General features: G+C 35.1%; 1 protein-coding gene across 3 annotated transcripts in view; it reads right to left on the minus strand.

Moving 5' to 3' along the window:
* Positions 1–16,462, minus strand: part of RPS6KA3 (ribosomal protein S6 kinase A3) — a 77,935-nt gene that overhangs the window by 22,027 nt on the left and 39,446 nt on the right. For all 3 annotated transcript variants that reach the window (XM_034073245.1, XM_034073238.1, XM_005151476.4), the window contains 6 exons: positions 13,331–13,411; positions 12,358–12,437; positions 9,809–9,915; positions 7,445–7,482; positions 6,942–7,084; positions 3,766–3,836 (listed from right to left, as the gene is read on the minus strand). In XM_034073245.1, the coding sequence (XP_033929136.1) occupies positions 3,766–3,836; positions 6,942–7,084; positions 7,445–7,482; positions 9,809–9,915; positions 12,358–12,437; positions 13,331–13,411 (520 nt within the window). The remainder of the gene's footprint in view (positions 1–3,765; positions 3,837–6,941; positions 7,085–7,444; positions 7,483–9,808; positions 9,916–12,357; positions 12,438–13,330; positions 13,412–16,462) is intronic.

The following is a 16,462-nucleotide window of genomic DNA, read 5'->3' on the forward strand; positions in this document are numbered from 1 at the left end:
TGTGTAGGAAAGCCTTTAAATACTTTGCTTTCTTTGCGCTCTTCAATAACACTCTACAAGCAGATCAAGATCACCAGTGGAGTGGAGGAATGGGCAGTGAATGGGCCACTCAATGCTTCCCCAATTGCAATGTGCCACTAGCAGCTGAACTCTATGCACTTTATATGCAGTGATTTCATTGTGTGTTCATTTGATGCCATTTCTGCTCACAGCAAAATATCACAGAGCTGTAAGAAGGAAGCAAGGAATGCTTTGTCTGCAGAAACACCATTAACAATGTTACTGAACAATAGAGAAGACACATCTGAATATGACAGGACTGTGCTGGAGAGGGTGGAAATCTTTGTCCTATTATAAACCCAAAGAGCTCCAACAGTAGGTTACAGCCCTGGAGGTTCAGCAGGAAAGGTCAACAGCTTAGAAAAATCTAAAACCAGGCCAAAAACATAGCTGCAATTAATCTTACAGTGAAATAACTAAGTGAACAGAAACAGAATATGCAGAAGAAATTCTGGAGGAATGATAGGTACTGCAGTCTACAGTGGAGTGAATTGGAGGCCCTTGTGCAAATCGCAGTTAAGACTGTCATTACTCCTATCATGAAGGAGCACATTTTACAAAATCCTTTACTGGCCATGTGACACAGCAGATGAAAAGGCAAAGCCAGAGAAAAATTGAGGCCAGGTCCTCAGTTCTTAGTTTTGTATAACTACATGAATGACAGCAATTTTTTTCTGACATTCCTGATGGACGAAGAGAAAATTTTATATTAAGGTATACCTCCTTCAGTAAAGATGAAAAGATACTTTAATAAGTTAATGTTATTGCTGCGAACTACAATTTCTTCAAATTGCAGAGTTTCTAGTTTTAGGTAAAACGTACAAGAATAAGCAGAAACTTGTCCTGGTAATGATGTGAGCAATAAAGGTCCCAGAAAAACGTGTTTTAAGACAAATACATTTCCTGTGGATTTTCAGGAAAGGAAGGTAAGAAATCAAGATATTGTAAATGATACACTATGACAATATGAATTTGTATGTACACCTTTCCATTTTAAACACCTTTATGAAAAATTTAAGGAGAAATATAGTACTTTTACTAGAATACAGAAAATAAAAACATATTGCCTTTCTTACGGGGCTAGACAAAAATGCAAACTTATCAGAAGACTTTAAAATACCTTCTGTTTTTCAGCTGTTTGTATTACCAACAGCGAAATAGATTTATATGTACAGAATAATTGTAAGTGTACAGAACATTAAAATGGGTAAAAATTCTTAACTTCATACATTTTTTTAGCAACTCCCTGAAACTAATAGCAATTACAAAGACTAGAAGACGAGAAAAGAAAGAAGTTGGAAAGGTCATTAGGGATACATGCTGAGATAAAATCTGAAATTACAGAATAGTTTAAGTTGGAAAAAAACTTTAAGATCATTCAGTCCAACAATTAACCCAACACTACCAAGTCCACCACTAAACCATGTCCCTAAGTGCCACATCTACACATCTTTTAAATACCTTCAGGGATGGCGACTCAACCACTTCTGTGGGCAGCCTGTTCCAAGGCTTGACAACCTTTTCAGTGAAGAATTTGTTCCCAGTGTCCAATCTAAACCTCGCCTGGTGCAGCTTGAGGCCATTTCCTCTTGTTCTATCCCTTGTTACTTGGGAGAAGAGACCAAATACTTCCCCCCTCCCCCCCAACTTCCTTTCAGGTAGCTGGAAACAGTGATAAGGTTTCCCTTGAGCTCCTTTCCTCCAGGCTAAACAACCTCAGTTCCCTCAGCTGCTCCCTGAACGACTTGCGCTCCAGACTCTTCACCAGCTTTGCTGTCCTTCTTTGGACCTGCTCCAGCACCTCAATATCTTTCTTGCCATGAGGGGCCCAAAACTGAACACAGTATTTGAGGTGCTCCTCACCAGAGGAACCAGGCGCAGCCTCATCAGTGCTGAGTACAGGGGGGGATGATCTTTTCCCTACTCCTGATGGCAACACTAGTTCTAATACAAGCCAGGATGCTGTTGGCTTTCTTGGCCACCTGGGCACAAGCCAGCTCATGCTCATCCAGATGTTGGTCAATATCCCAGATCCTTTTCTGTTGGGCAGCTTTCCAGCCACTCTTCCCAAGCCTGTAGCACTGCATGGGGTTGTTGCAACCCCAATGGAGGACCCAGCACTGAGTCTTGTTGAATCTTGTATCATTTGCCTCAGCCTAATAATCCAGCCTGTCCAGATCCCTATGTAGAGCCTTCTTATCCTCCAGCAGCTCAACACTTCCACCCAACTTTGTGTCACATGCAATCTTTTTAAGGGTGCACTCAATCCCCTCATCAAGATCATGGATAAAGATACTAAGCAGATCTGGCCCCAGCAATCAGCCCTGGAGATACCACTTGTGACCAGTGGACCACCAAGTTAAAAAAAATCCACCAAGTGGATTTAACTCCATTCACCACCACTCTGAGCTATGATGACTATGAATGTCAATTAACTGCATAGATGCAAGGAGGATATTCTACGTGGCTGAACAAAAGATTTTTCTATCAGCAGTGGAAACAGTGTTAAGGAACATGCTATAATCACTACGTGATTTGAATTAGCATGGTGTTGAGGCAGCAGAAGAAACTAAATACATTTGCAAATATGAGGAAGAAAAACAAGTGCAAAGAATAACAACATATATGCATCATGAAAGCAAAAGCAAGGAAAAGAGCAAGTTTTTTTCTAGTGGTTTTCACATTCTAATTACTCAGTAAAAATATGGAAGAATTACATATATTTACTTTTCAAAACAGGCTGTTGATGCAAAAGAAATGCTGGCTTCCATATGTAGGTAGACAAGTGCTAACAGGACTAAGAACAATGATGAACCACGAAGCAGAAAACTAAAATAGTCTTATGAGCTTCCATGGGATGAGGGAAAAATGGTATTAGTAAAAAATGGATGGAAAAAGAAAAGTGAAACTATGATATGAGGAAACAGTTGTTTGCACAGTGTTAGGCTACAGTCCCAAAAGCAGGACAATTATGTCATAGGTTGTATTAGTTCAGAGAATATGCAGGGGATCAGCAAGGAAAAAAAGCAGGCCTTCATTAGCAAAGCCAGGAACATTAACTGCATGAAAGAAAACAATTTTCACAATATAGCTAATACAAAGTCTATACTGGAAATAGCAAAGGGGAAAATTGGAACTTGTGTGAGTCATAGAGGAGTACATAACAGAGGATGCACTTTAGCAAATACGGGAAGTATCAGGGAAGCAAGTTTTTGGCAGCACCAGTAATACAAAAAAGTAGGGTGAGGAGCTGATAAGGTAGAGAAGGATAAAAAGAGAAAATACTTCCAAAAAAAAAACAAAACCCAAAACCCCCTAAAAACCCAAAAGAAAAAAAAAAAACAACCCAAAAAATCCTAAAACTCACCCACAAACGAAAACCCTAAACCAAAAACCAACAAGTTAAAAAATACACAGGTTATCAAAAAGGATAAGAAAGTTAAAAAACATTATGTAAATAAGATGGGAAAGATAACATGGTGGGAGAAGCTATTAGAGAACTGCTATCAGATTCTTTGTACCTGGTATGGGGGAGGAATAGAAATAAAAATTAGATAGGCAGCAAAGAGAATTAATAGAATGGAATAGGGAGTGAGGATTTACCAGTACCTTTGGAAATGAGGGAAGAGTAGAAATTAGATATTGCAGCCCGGAGGGCATTCCTGTAGAATACCTGATGAGATATATAAATAAGAGTGTACTCACTTGAGAATCATAGTCATGGTTTCTTTTCTGTCTTTCCCTTGGAAAGGTAGAGTACCAGTGAGCATTTCAAACTGTATAGAGTAAAACTTTCATCAATTACATTACCTGGACAAAATCTAGTTTTTGTCAAAACTACTTAGCATCTTAACCTTCCAAAATTCATGCATGTTAACAACCAAGTCTGTGCAAAACAACTTCAGTTTACAGTTTAAAGTACAGTTTAAATTACTATGAACATTAAAGCAGCCTTTGCCATTTATAAAGCTGCAAAATATTTTCCTATATTTATACCTTGCTTTACATGCTTTCATTCAAACAATTTAGACTACAATGGTTTGTGTTCTATTCCTTCCCAAAATGTTAATTCTCGGAAGACTTGATCTACATAACTGTATTTTAGTTTTCAAGAGTGGTGGGTAGGGGAAAAAGACTCCCCATTCAAAAGTTAGTCACAATTTCTCCTCATGCAGAGATACTTTAAAAAGTCAAAAGTTTTAAAATTTGCATGTAATAGCCTTCATTGGAAAGGGGAAAAAGTTGATTGACAAAGACATGCATGATGAAAAATGGTTACTGTATGCATACAGAGGAAATAAAGCCTGAAGGAACATGTAAGAGCTACACAGTACATGCATGCACATCCTACAGTGCCTTGTAGTAGGCAACAGACACTGTTAAAATACTGATTTGTTCTGAAAGTGACTGAGTAAAAATAGATAAATATAAAGGCACTTCCTCTGGGCTGCAGTGTACTGCAGGGTTCTCAGATTGAAATGAGGACGTGAAAGCCGTCTGGCAGCAGTCACAGCAGCCAACAGACTGAAGCAGCAATCCCAATTTTTGGTTTAAGAGTTACAAAACAATTCAGTTTAATGAATTTTCATGGCATACCTTTAAAGTCATTAAAATAATGATAAACCATATGAACAGCTCATAAAAACTTAAGTCATCCTGACCACAAGGTATCCTCTATTCCCCTCTTTTCTGGTACCACTAAAACATTCAGCCTTATAAGCATTAAAAATATACATGGATACCTTGAGTGAACAACGCGTGACTGTAGTGTTGTTACATCTACATTAAGAGCATTAAGTTGCACTAACAGCATTCTTTAAAACTCCTTATTAAAATAAAATTTAAAATTTCTTACTACCTTATGAAATATTCAGATAATAACAGATGCCAACTCTTCACTACTGCCAGACACTTTTAAATTTTATATATATATTTATATTTAAAATTTAAAATTTAACATAATGCCAATGTGAAAAAACCCTATTTAAACAATTCTTAAGAGAGTTGTCAGGAAGAAGAAAGACAGCCAAAACTACTAAAAAAATTCCCCTTTTGCTTTAGATTAGAATGATTCTCACATATTTCACTTATAAAGAAACTTTCCTATAGGTACGTTTGTAGTGTTGTATGTTTCATTTACACTTGTTTGAAATAAAGTAATTTAGCAAACTCCTATTTGTCACTTTCGTTAATAACTCAGCATAGGTGTTCTCTGTGTGTGCGGGGACATGACTCTCCAACCCCGCTAAATAATATATTCTGACATCAATAAGCCAATAGTACTTTAAGAATAAGCTAACACTGGCCTTCCTAAGTTACCATCTTCTATTTCAGCCAGAGAATACCTCAACAAATACATAATACTTCTGAAAACTTTTAAATTAATGTTTTCAGGTATCTGTCATTCCTTAAAACGGTCATAGTTTTAAAGGACGATTTGGAATAGACTTCTCAATGATGGTTTAAACATACTTAGCATCTAGCAGCAGCAGAAAAGAGGCCAAATGATTTGTTGAGATGTTTTGCTAATTTTTGTTTCTGTACTGTTACTTCTGTTCAATCTAGATACTGTGTACTCATACCACACCAACAATCACTTGAATTCCCAATCAACACAGATTCTAATTAAGAATGATTTAAGAGTGGATACATACAGATTGTCTATAAAAATTACCATGTAAACAAGAAATGCAAGCAACAAAGATGTGTCAGAGAAAACTGTGTTGCATTCCATATACTAATTTGAGAATTTGCTTTTTATGGTTATATTTTTGTATTCAAAGTAGAAGCCAAAGTGTTTAAAATGCAGTACTCTTAGACTGTGACAGCTATACCAGTCACACGTAACATCCTTCAGCAATTTTGTTTTAACATACCCACTTTATAAGCATAAAGTTATGTTTTCCAGCTTTATAAAGGTGAATTTTAACTATGTGTTATCAATAACAGATTTTCTGCAGCTACAGTAGTTACATTTTAGTTGTGTTCTTACTGATAAAATGTGAACTTGTGATGGGGTGTGCATGTGTTTATCTTAAGTGAGTTTAGTTATCAGGTGCTGCTTTTACATAGTCAGTTTTCAGATCACAACAGCATTCTGGATGATTAAAAGGTGACAGGATGACTTATTTTCAGACACAAGAGTCCTCATGACAAAACGCACGTTAGTTGTACTGTTACAGTCATATGTAGCAGAAGCAGTAAGAAACAAACATTTACTTTACAAATACAATTATTTAATCTTTATGTCAAAAAGGCACACAAAGATTATAAATATTAAAAGTCGTTCAGCATTCCTAAAATATCAAACATGATCTATTTTTATTGTCCAAAGCCATTTTTGATAGACACATTATTTCCCCCTACCCTGCAACTTCACAGAAATTAACTCCTTGCAGAAACACTGTAAGCAACTGAACAATTACATCCTGTATCAGCTCAGAGCCATTTAGTTTATTTTATGTGGAAGAGCAACAGCAGTCTTTATATCATTGAGCTGCAATTACACTTGAGACTAATTAGAAAGTTACCACTCATTTTTTCCACTTGAGAATAAATTTAGATTTAAAATTTGGATCTAAATGTCTTCCCTGCCTTGGAAGAGGCAGTATTTTTCCTGTGTACTTTAGTCTTTTAACATTCAAGCTACAATAGATACACAGTATTTCAACGATAACAAAAATATGGCATATTGTTGGTGTTGTTATGAGACCTAGCACATGTTTCTTGATCCAAACTCTGTTGTGTTAATTTCATATAATTTAGACTTATTTTGTAGTGAGAATTCATTGAAAGCTCACCTTAGAGGTCAATGTTTGATTTGTTTCACCAAACCTTGCAAAGCACAGTTTTGTTACCATTTACATTTACCAGAAACCTACCATTAAAACACCAAAAGACCACCAGTCTGCACTCTGTGTATGGCCTCGTCTATTAACAACTTCTGGTGCCATATATTCCACTGTTCCACAGAAAGAGTAGGCTTTTTTTTCATGATCAATTGACTCCTTGCTTAAACCAAAATCTGGAAAAAAAAAAAAGAAAAATAGTTCTAAATGTATTTTTTTAATCACTCACTGTTAATATTTCTACCATAATGTGAAATGCAATGCTTGTATCATTTGTATATACATCCATTTACACATAACAGGCTTAGAGAATCCTCGTTCCCTCCCCATATTACCACAGGTCCATAACATCAGATATCATATAAAGCAGATATTTAAATATTTATTATTTCAACGTATTTACACTATTTTCTCCACAGAAAAATTACCTACCAGTTAAAATCACTTATTTTACCATATTGGTTTACTGAAAAGAAAATTGAAAGATTTTATGATGAACAGAAAAGCTCCAGGCGTTGCAATTTCCCTTTATTCACCTGTCAATTTGATATGTCCTTCCTCATCAAGCAGGATGCTAAAAGACAATAAAAAGAATAAAATAAACTAGTTAGAATATTTTCTGACTGTTGTTTCAGACAATGTACTGACAACATTTAGGAATAAACAGAACAGCATACTATAATTTCAAAGGGTGTTGACCACTTCAAATAACATCAAGTAATAAATATTCTCATGCTGTACCAAAAGACAGGACACACAGGCCCTATACTCAGAGCAGGTCTTGTGTTTCTGCCTACTTCAGTCACAAAAAAGGTCACACTTTGCCAAGATGCCAACTGTCCTTAATCACCTCTGCATATAATTGCAAGTCAAAGCATACACAGTATTCAAGAACTGGACTCTATAACACCACCTACACAGCAGACTTAGCTCCTCCAGCTTCTTCTGTGGGGAGCTGCATTTCGTTCTGAGAATGAGACACGAGCTAGGCATATACTGCTTGTCCATTTCCTGCCTGCAGTTGTCATGGTGGGAAACAGCTCCACAGTAATGATACAGGCTACAGTGAAATCTACTACCATCTCATCCATAACATGTCAGTAATTTTAACCTTTGATAGGTTTTTGGTTTGTTTTTTTTTAAACCAAATACATCCAAAGCTTAAAACAAAATAATTAAAAGAAAACAAACAACCAAAACCCAACCACCAATAACAAAAAAATAAAAAAAAACACCCACACCAAAAAATACCAAAATGATCCACACAGACAAAAATCAACCCCAACCCAGAAATAAACACAAAAGCCCCTATATTTAAGGCTGTAGTTATTTAGTCTTCTGACAATTACTATTTCATTCTTTTCCTCTTGGAAGTAAATGTTAGCAAAATAACTAAAGTTCTCTTGCTTTGCAATTTAATTATCTTTTTCCACTTGGTAAGCTTATTTTTCCTCACTTCAGAGTTACTTAACAGAACATTCCCAAAGCTTACACACCATTATTTGTTCATTTGTAAGTGCCAACTCATGCTAAAAGTCCCCAGCTTTCTGATTTGAGTATGAATATTTTCCTTCTTTTTAGTCAGGGCTAAACATTTTGAAATTTGTGTCTTTTTTCCACAAGATGCGCAAAAGAACAAGCTATCCTAATGGAAGCTCCACAGAACAGCCAGGTTCTGTGATACCTGTGTTTGCTCTTTTCCACCAATATTTTGCATGGAACAGTTATTTCACAGACTTTTCAGGTTCTCCATATGGCCATAACAGAGAATAATGGCCACCATTAGGACTTCAGAGTTATTACAGATTTCCTGGCAATGAGGCTGAGTGTGTTAACTATCCGATTAAGCACAACAGAAATGCACACATTATATTGTCACCTAGATTTCCCTCCAGGCAGAGGGTAACACTACAGCATACATTTATATCTGAACGGCTCAAATGTTCCAGATTATAGCACTGACATTTTCTACTTCAAAACTTCTTAAACTATATATATATTAAAAAAAAATCATCACTGGAGGAAAGACATAAACAGGAGACAGAATTCAGTCATTTGAATGAAGCACAGATGACTAATATATTGAGACACAACACCATACCAGAATTGTAGCTTCAAGCTTATTTTAAATTATCAACGTAACTATGTGATCATCAATACACTAAAAGCCTGTGACTTATTATTTTCATATTTTTTTTTTATTTAAACCTTATTCTGCTATTACTACAGTGCATTGTAAAAATCAGTTTTGGAAAAAAAACCCCAAACCCAATGTTTATTGTTAGGCTTTCAAAGGCCTAAGAGAACAAAAAGAACATTCAACTCTAATTTTGTATCATGCATTTGTTCTAAGTTTATTTCTAGTCCAGAAATTCTACAATAATGACAAAACAAGAAAAAAAAAAAACAAGATCACCTCTTCCCCACTGTATGCTCTGATCAACCTGGAAAAAGAAAGCTAGGCATATTTCGATATACTGATTAATTAAAGTAACATGGATGTACTTGGCATATCCTTCAAACTAAATTCTTACGTTCTAGTGGAAATGAAATCATAGAATCATAGAATTATAGAATCATAGAATAGTTAGAGTTGGAAAGGACCTTAAGTTCATCTAGTTCCAACCCCCCTGCCATGGGCAGGGACACCTCACACTAAACCCTATCACCCAAGGCTTCATCCAACCTGGCCTTGAACACTGCCAGGGATGGAGCATGGTTTGGGTGGGAAGGGACAAAATTCAACCTTTTTAATTAGAACAGCCTGCTAGCTTTCCCCACCTCCCTCCCTGTTCAGTTTAATAATTTACTGAATTTTAACAGCTGCAAAGAGAAATGTATAGGTAGAAGTACAATAAAAATCAAATTAATACACTGCAGTTGCTGCAGAGCAGTCTTACTTTTCTGGTTTTAGGTCCCGGTATATTATTCCAAGACTATGTAGATGATCTAAAGCAAGTGCTAATTCTGCCAGGTAAAATTTAACATCATCTTCTGTGAACATCACCTGAAAAAATAAACCAATGTATTTTACATGTAAAATCTGTAAAGCTTACATTAGCATCAACCAAGCAATGTTAACACTGGTTTTGTAGAATAGCTCTTCATAATACTTTTAACTAATTTCTACAGAAATACCATGAAATTCCAATTTCTTGGTTGGAAAAAATAGGACTTTGTAATAAATATTATTTCACAGTACATTCCTGAAAAAGAACTTCTGAAGCCAATATAGTATTTTTTTTTCTGCAAAACTGAAGCTGTTTGCTTCTGGTTGTTCAAGAGAGCAGACAGACACATTGTAGTGGGGCTGAAAAATTTTGGGAAGTGTTTAAAGAAAGTAAGTAATCTCTTTACTGATGTGACTATTTCATTTCCAGACAACAAATGGACCGAAGAAGTCCAAATGCCTTAATTTCATCTACAAAGTCAGAGGCACAAGAGGACCATATTCATCTTGCTTTTGAGGAATCTGTCTCTAAGTACTATGAAAAATAAGTTACAGCGATGGCAAAGCCCCTAAGGTGCAGCCTGAGATGTAACTACAGAAAAGGGAAATAAAAGAGTAAAATAAAGAAATAACCTACATAAGAGCATAATTAAGATCTGAAGTAGCAATTACACTTTTCTATTGGGAAGACAAACTAATCCTTGTTTATATTCAATGAAAATGTTATGCCAATTATGCCAACAACTGTTGTTATGCATTGACAGGAAACATTATAATTAAACATTTCTGAGAATCTAGAAAAAGAAGGAAAAAAAATCCTTCATGATACGATTCTACTGCACTTATTACTCGGCCTTTTTTTTTCCCCCTCCCCTTTTTTTACTTGGAATTTAAAACTGCTATCTTTAGATACAGCATATGGACCTGGAAAAAAAGAATGGCAGGGGTGAGCACAGATGAACATCATATTAAGCAAGAATTAAGAAAGTAGAATATATTTTCCCCTTAGTAGTTTAAAGGCAGAAAGAAGTACCAAAGCTTGTATAAAAGGTTGCTGCTGATGTTACTTTTTCAAAACAGCCAATATTTAAGTACAGACACGTTTAAGAAGCAAAATCTCTATGAGAAACATTTAAAAACTCAAATAATGAAAAATCCCACGAGGATGATAATACACCCACACATAGCGTGGGTGTTCTTTATAAACACTGCATGTAATTCATCTCTCCTAACCTTAAACACCTGCATTGTATACATCTAGATTAACAACTTTTCCCTTTGCAGTCAATAGGGAAAAAGTAGAAACTTTAGGCTGAAGTTCATCTAATCTATTTTAAAGATCACATGAATTGATATGAGGATGACATTAATGGCATCCAACTCGCATTTTACTCCCTCAGTTATAAACAATTTGCTTAGTTTCAGGTACCTATAGTGAATATTTCTTATCTAGCCATGTAAGAAATCTACCAAATTTGAGTGGCTCAAGGCAAAAGTCACCAGCAGGATAGTGGGAATCAAGAAAGAATTATGGATTTTAAGGAGGGGAAAAAAAAAAGTATTTTAGTTTTAGAGTACCAATAAATTTCTACTTTATCCATGGCAAAACAAACTAGAAGAAGCAGCTTGAAACAGATGGCTTCGCTGAGTTAAATGTAGTAATTTATGTGGTCAGCAGAAATATGATGATATATCTATACACAAAATGCACTGCATTCTACTCTCATCTTAATAACCAGACAGCTTTGTAGTGGTGACCCAACTGTCCCAGATACTCTGTAGCAAGGGAAAATGGAAGGCAGCTACAATTATAAATTCTGGCTTCCAGGTAGATATATTTATACGTCTATTCTACCATATATTTGCTGGAAGTTTTTGTACATGAGTCATGGGGAAAAAAAAAAAATCTGATCTGTGAAATGTCAGCATTTATTTTAGAAGTTATAATAAAATAAATGTATTCAAACTTTCTGAAGTTGTTATTTGACATATTTATAGAAATATCAGCATGATGAAGGCACAGTGCTCATGTTTGGAAAATAACTAAAGTAAGTAGAATAAAATTCTTGCTTTTTTAATATATATAAATAATGCAATTTCGTGTTCATATGCAAATAATGAAAAAATATCCGGTACTAGATTCTGGTTATTAAAACCAGTCATAAATCTGTTAATTTGAATACAAGTACTTGAATAAATCTGTGCTCTTTATGAGACTCATCTTTAGACATGGTGGCAGTAGGAGAAGAAACTTTTGCAAGGTGTAAAAAGCAGCACAGAAAGACTGCTTGTCTAAGCCTTTTTTCAGAAGCAATGTAAACTACCAATAGCATGTTCAGGGAGTGACTACTTCGTGCAAAGAAATCCTATCTGGTTAAAAGAAGATATTAAAAATTTCATTCCATGAAAACTGAATTTTAAAAGTAAACTCTCCTAATATTGGCAGTTAACAGTCAAATTTTATCCATAGACAATTTTCAAACTAAAAAAAAAGTTTACCTCTTTGGATAAACGTGTAAACAAGTCTCCTCCCCTGAGAAAATCCAAAATAAGATAGAGCTTCCCTTCTGTTTGAAAAGCTGAAATGATCAAGTAAAAAAAATGAAACATATTCTAATTTTACCCATGAACAGAAGAATAATCTAACAAACAATTCATGCTTATTTTTATTTTAAAACTTAATTATTGTCCTTTATTTTGGAAGTAAAATTCCTAGATTTAAAAGAGCAAAATAGTAACTGATGTATATACTCAATAGCCTCTAGAAACTCAGCTAACAGGGATATCTAATCTAGTGTGCAAAAGAGTGTCAAATAAAATAGTCAAATTCACATTATTTAAGTCACATGAGAGTGACGGAGATCTGAGGTTTGAACTGCAGGGAAAACTGGATCCTAGACGAAAAATACAAACTGAAGCTGCTCCCCACAACCAACACCCAATGGAACTTTTCTCTCTCTTTTTTCAGTTTACTTTCTGCATGACACATTAAAGAGTACTGATCCCCTCCCCAACAATCCACATCACCCTTCCACCCCCCACCTCCTCCCTCCCCCTAACCCCCCTGAAAAAATGTTACTGCTGCCCATGCTACTAAAAGGCATATTCCCACTAATTTTGATGCAACTGAAAATAATGCCACTGTGTTTTTCCTATAAAGAAAGTAAAGATAAGAAATACTTACAAGAGTCAGTGACATATACAAAAGATTAAGAGGTTTTGGAAAAGAATGGCTAGGCATAAACAGATAACTGCTTTTCAATAACAGTAAGGACTACAGCCACTCAGTCCTATGAATATTTAACACTGTCTTACTTTACATGGGAATTATTACACAGGGAATCCTTGCACAATCAGGATTTAGATAGGACACTAATTTTCTATGATTCTCTGAATCGCAAAGCAAGTATCAGGTACTAACTTGACAAGCACCCATTTTTACAATATAAAAATGATTTTTTCTGCAACTCACCATAGTGTAACTTGACGATAAAAGGATGGTTAACTTCCACTAGGATATCACGTTCCATTTTTGTCCGAACCCGATCTCGAACTACAACATGAGCAATAAAAAAAAAAAAAATTACATTGTGAATCAGTATTTTCCCTGATGTACTTCACATTGTATTACAACTGTCTGTAGGTCACTATACGCAGAAAACATTTAAGAGAGAATGTATTTCACAGTGCAGAGTTGTTTTTTGTTTTTTTTTTTAAATCTCTTCATGCATTTCAATTTGCTTCAGTTTGGTATTAGGAAAATCCAACACTGGGTAAATAGATTTAACAAAGCACATGAGAAAACATAACCATCCTTCAGTCTGCCCCACATTTAATTAACCTTTTAAACAGTAGAGCAAAACTGCCAGAGCTATGTACAGAAAACTTAGCTATTTTCTCAACTGCTTAAAAGTGGGAACAATAAAAATACAGCAAAAGAATCTTAGAACGTAAATACAACTATACTATCATAAAGATAATGGTTTATATCAGTTTAACTTATTCAAATGTTCTAGCTCATTCAAATAACTTGTACTGTTAAGATCTTTGCAATTTGGAAAAGATTTTTCTTTTTTATTTATTATGAGCTTACAATAAAAAGAGTATCCATTGAAGTTGGTATGTATTTCAAACAATCTTTCTGATTTTAGAAAGATGGACTGCGAGCAAATGTGTGCATGGAGAAGTATATCAGACATCAGAAGTGGTTACTGCTCAAGCTGCCTGTGCTCTCCCACCATGATGGCTCAGAATGTGACATGTATCTTATGCAACTACAGATTAAACTAAATGAACATCATGTGCATATGCAGCTGAAAATACATGAACACAGGCAGGATGATCAGCTAAGCACAGCACCTGCTTCAGCTGTTCTAGGCAACTCCCCTGCCATGCATCAGTGCCTGGTTCCCATCTGAGGTTCCAAATCTGTCAGAACACAGACAAAACTCAGAACTCTCACAAATGAGAGCTAGTAAAGTTTGCTAGAGTGGTTTAAGATACTGCATTTCTCTTTCCTTCCCTTAATCTACATTTTGTCACTGCCCCTTTCCCAGACCTTGCAACTTCCTGAGGGAAGCACCCCAGAGAAATTAAATAGTCAAAAGTTAGAGTTGCTGGCATTCCTGGCAAAGTTAACAAGCCATCAGAAGCTTGGTTATCTTTTCCTAGAAACAGGCACTTACAAAACTACAGGTACTTGTGAAAAATTAAATAGATGTATTTTCATGAATGAACCTACCAAATTCCCATCTCCCTGCAAAAGAGGTTCATAAAAACAGAAGCACAAAAATAAGTGCTCACTGAACACAGAACAAGCATCACTTTTGGTTTTGACCTTTAAATCCAAAGTCATGAAAATGTCGTAAGACAGTTGTGCAATTCCACTGTTCCACGAGTTCATCTCAATTACAAAACTGAAATTCAGAATATTCTTTTTTTTAGGCAGATTCAGTTTAGAAAAATAGTCAAAATACTTTTAAGTATAGTTATGCAACAGTTACATGGATAAAAAACCTGATTTCTGAAAAGAAAGTCTAGATTTATAAAATCTCAACAAAAAAAAAGTATAAGGAACTGAATTAATTTCAGGTATCAGTATTAGCCATTCTTTGACTTAAAATCTGACTTCTGCTGACTATAGTTTCAATATGTCTACTGCTGGAATTACTGACTTTTCTCATTAGATTTTATGACAGACTTTGTAGCAAGTGATTTGGGCCTGTTTCTCTCCCCATCATAAAGGGGCAATGAAAGATGACACCTTCAATCAGAGAGTATTAATAAACTAGTCTCTGCACTAAAAGTTTTATGCTGTATGTGTATATACTTGGATTTGCTCTAAAAATCAAAAGGTTGGACTGTGTAGTACACCACAGTGTTCTGGCTAATATAGTTGCATTCCTATGAAAATATTCTCTCTAAATTTGATTTGTGAATCATCCACACTGCCTTCAATTAAGAAGCAGGCTTAAAGGGCATTTTAATCTTAAATTTTAGAACACAATAACTTTATGAAATAGATTTGGAAGAGCTAAAGAACCTCAGAAAATTAAGTTGTACAGTATATTACTTAAAACTACAACATTAGATCTCAAAATATGTTGCAATTCTGGAAAAAGAATTCATTTAAATTAATTTCATATTAAGATTTCATCTGCAACCTTTATCTGTTTGCCACTTCACTCTTCCCAAAACATGAACTGCAACCAGAAAATACTCAAAAGCATCTGAAAATTCAGTGTTGAAAAGTGTGACATTTTGCCGCTACCATCACCTTTCCACCCAAGCCTTTTGCATCCTTGAACTCTAAGTGCCTCAAAGAGCCTCATTTTCCAACTAAAAGTCAAGCTTTAGATCTCAGTATTTATCAGTCTCTGCCATCTGTAGGCAAAATTAGATCCACAGTTTGGACTAATTTTTACATATAACGTTAAAACACAATCAAATGGTGATGTAGAGAAGCCCTCAAACATCTTAAAAAAGCAACTGCTATGTGACCTTTGACTCCAGTCTCAAGCTATTAACTGGCTGGAGAATGAAAAGCGGCTGAGCATATCAAAGTATCTTAAATGAGTGGAAATCAATTTCAGAAAAATAGGAAATAAATAATGAGAATGACACGTGCCACAAAACACAGAGGAATCAAGATACAGGAAACTGTTCAAAAACACTTGTACCTTCTGTAATAGTTTTAAGCAAAAGCCATATATAATGAAACTTGTGAGACATATTCTGCACTAAAACTTCAGTAGAACAAATTCAGGTTAACATATTTGCAGAAGTTCACAATTCCATGTGAGTTTTGTTCCCTCAATTATTCCATGAATACTTTCAGATGAAAGCATGAATTAAAATTGCAAATCAAAATCATAATCAACAACATAGATGAAGTACTGTAAGTTGTTGGAACTATACCCTAATTATTATTGCAATTTCAGTGCAGGCAAGAGCTGAAAAACTACAAACAGAAGTATTAAAAAATACACAACTTGGTTAAGGGATTAGTGTGAAAGATCACTTTCATTTAATCTACAGTAAAAAAGACATTGTTTGTTTTTCTTCCTCTGATAGAATTCTCCAGGACAGAATTGAGATTGTTCAA

Source organism: Melopsittacus undulatus, chromosome 2 (genome assembly GCF_012275295.1).
Source record: "Melopsittacus undulatus isolate bMelUnd1 chromosome 2, bMelUnd1.mat.Z, whole genome shotgun sequence".
Lineage (NCBI taxonomy): Eukaryota > Metazoa > Chordata > Aves > Psittaciformes > Psittaculidae > Melopsittacus > Melopsittacus undulatus.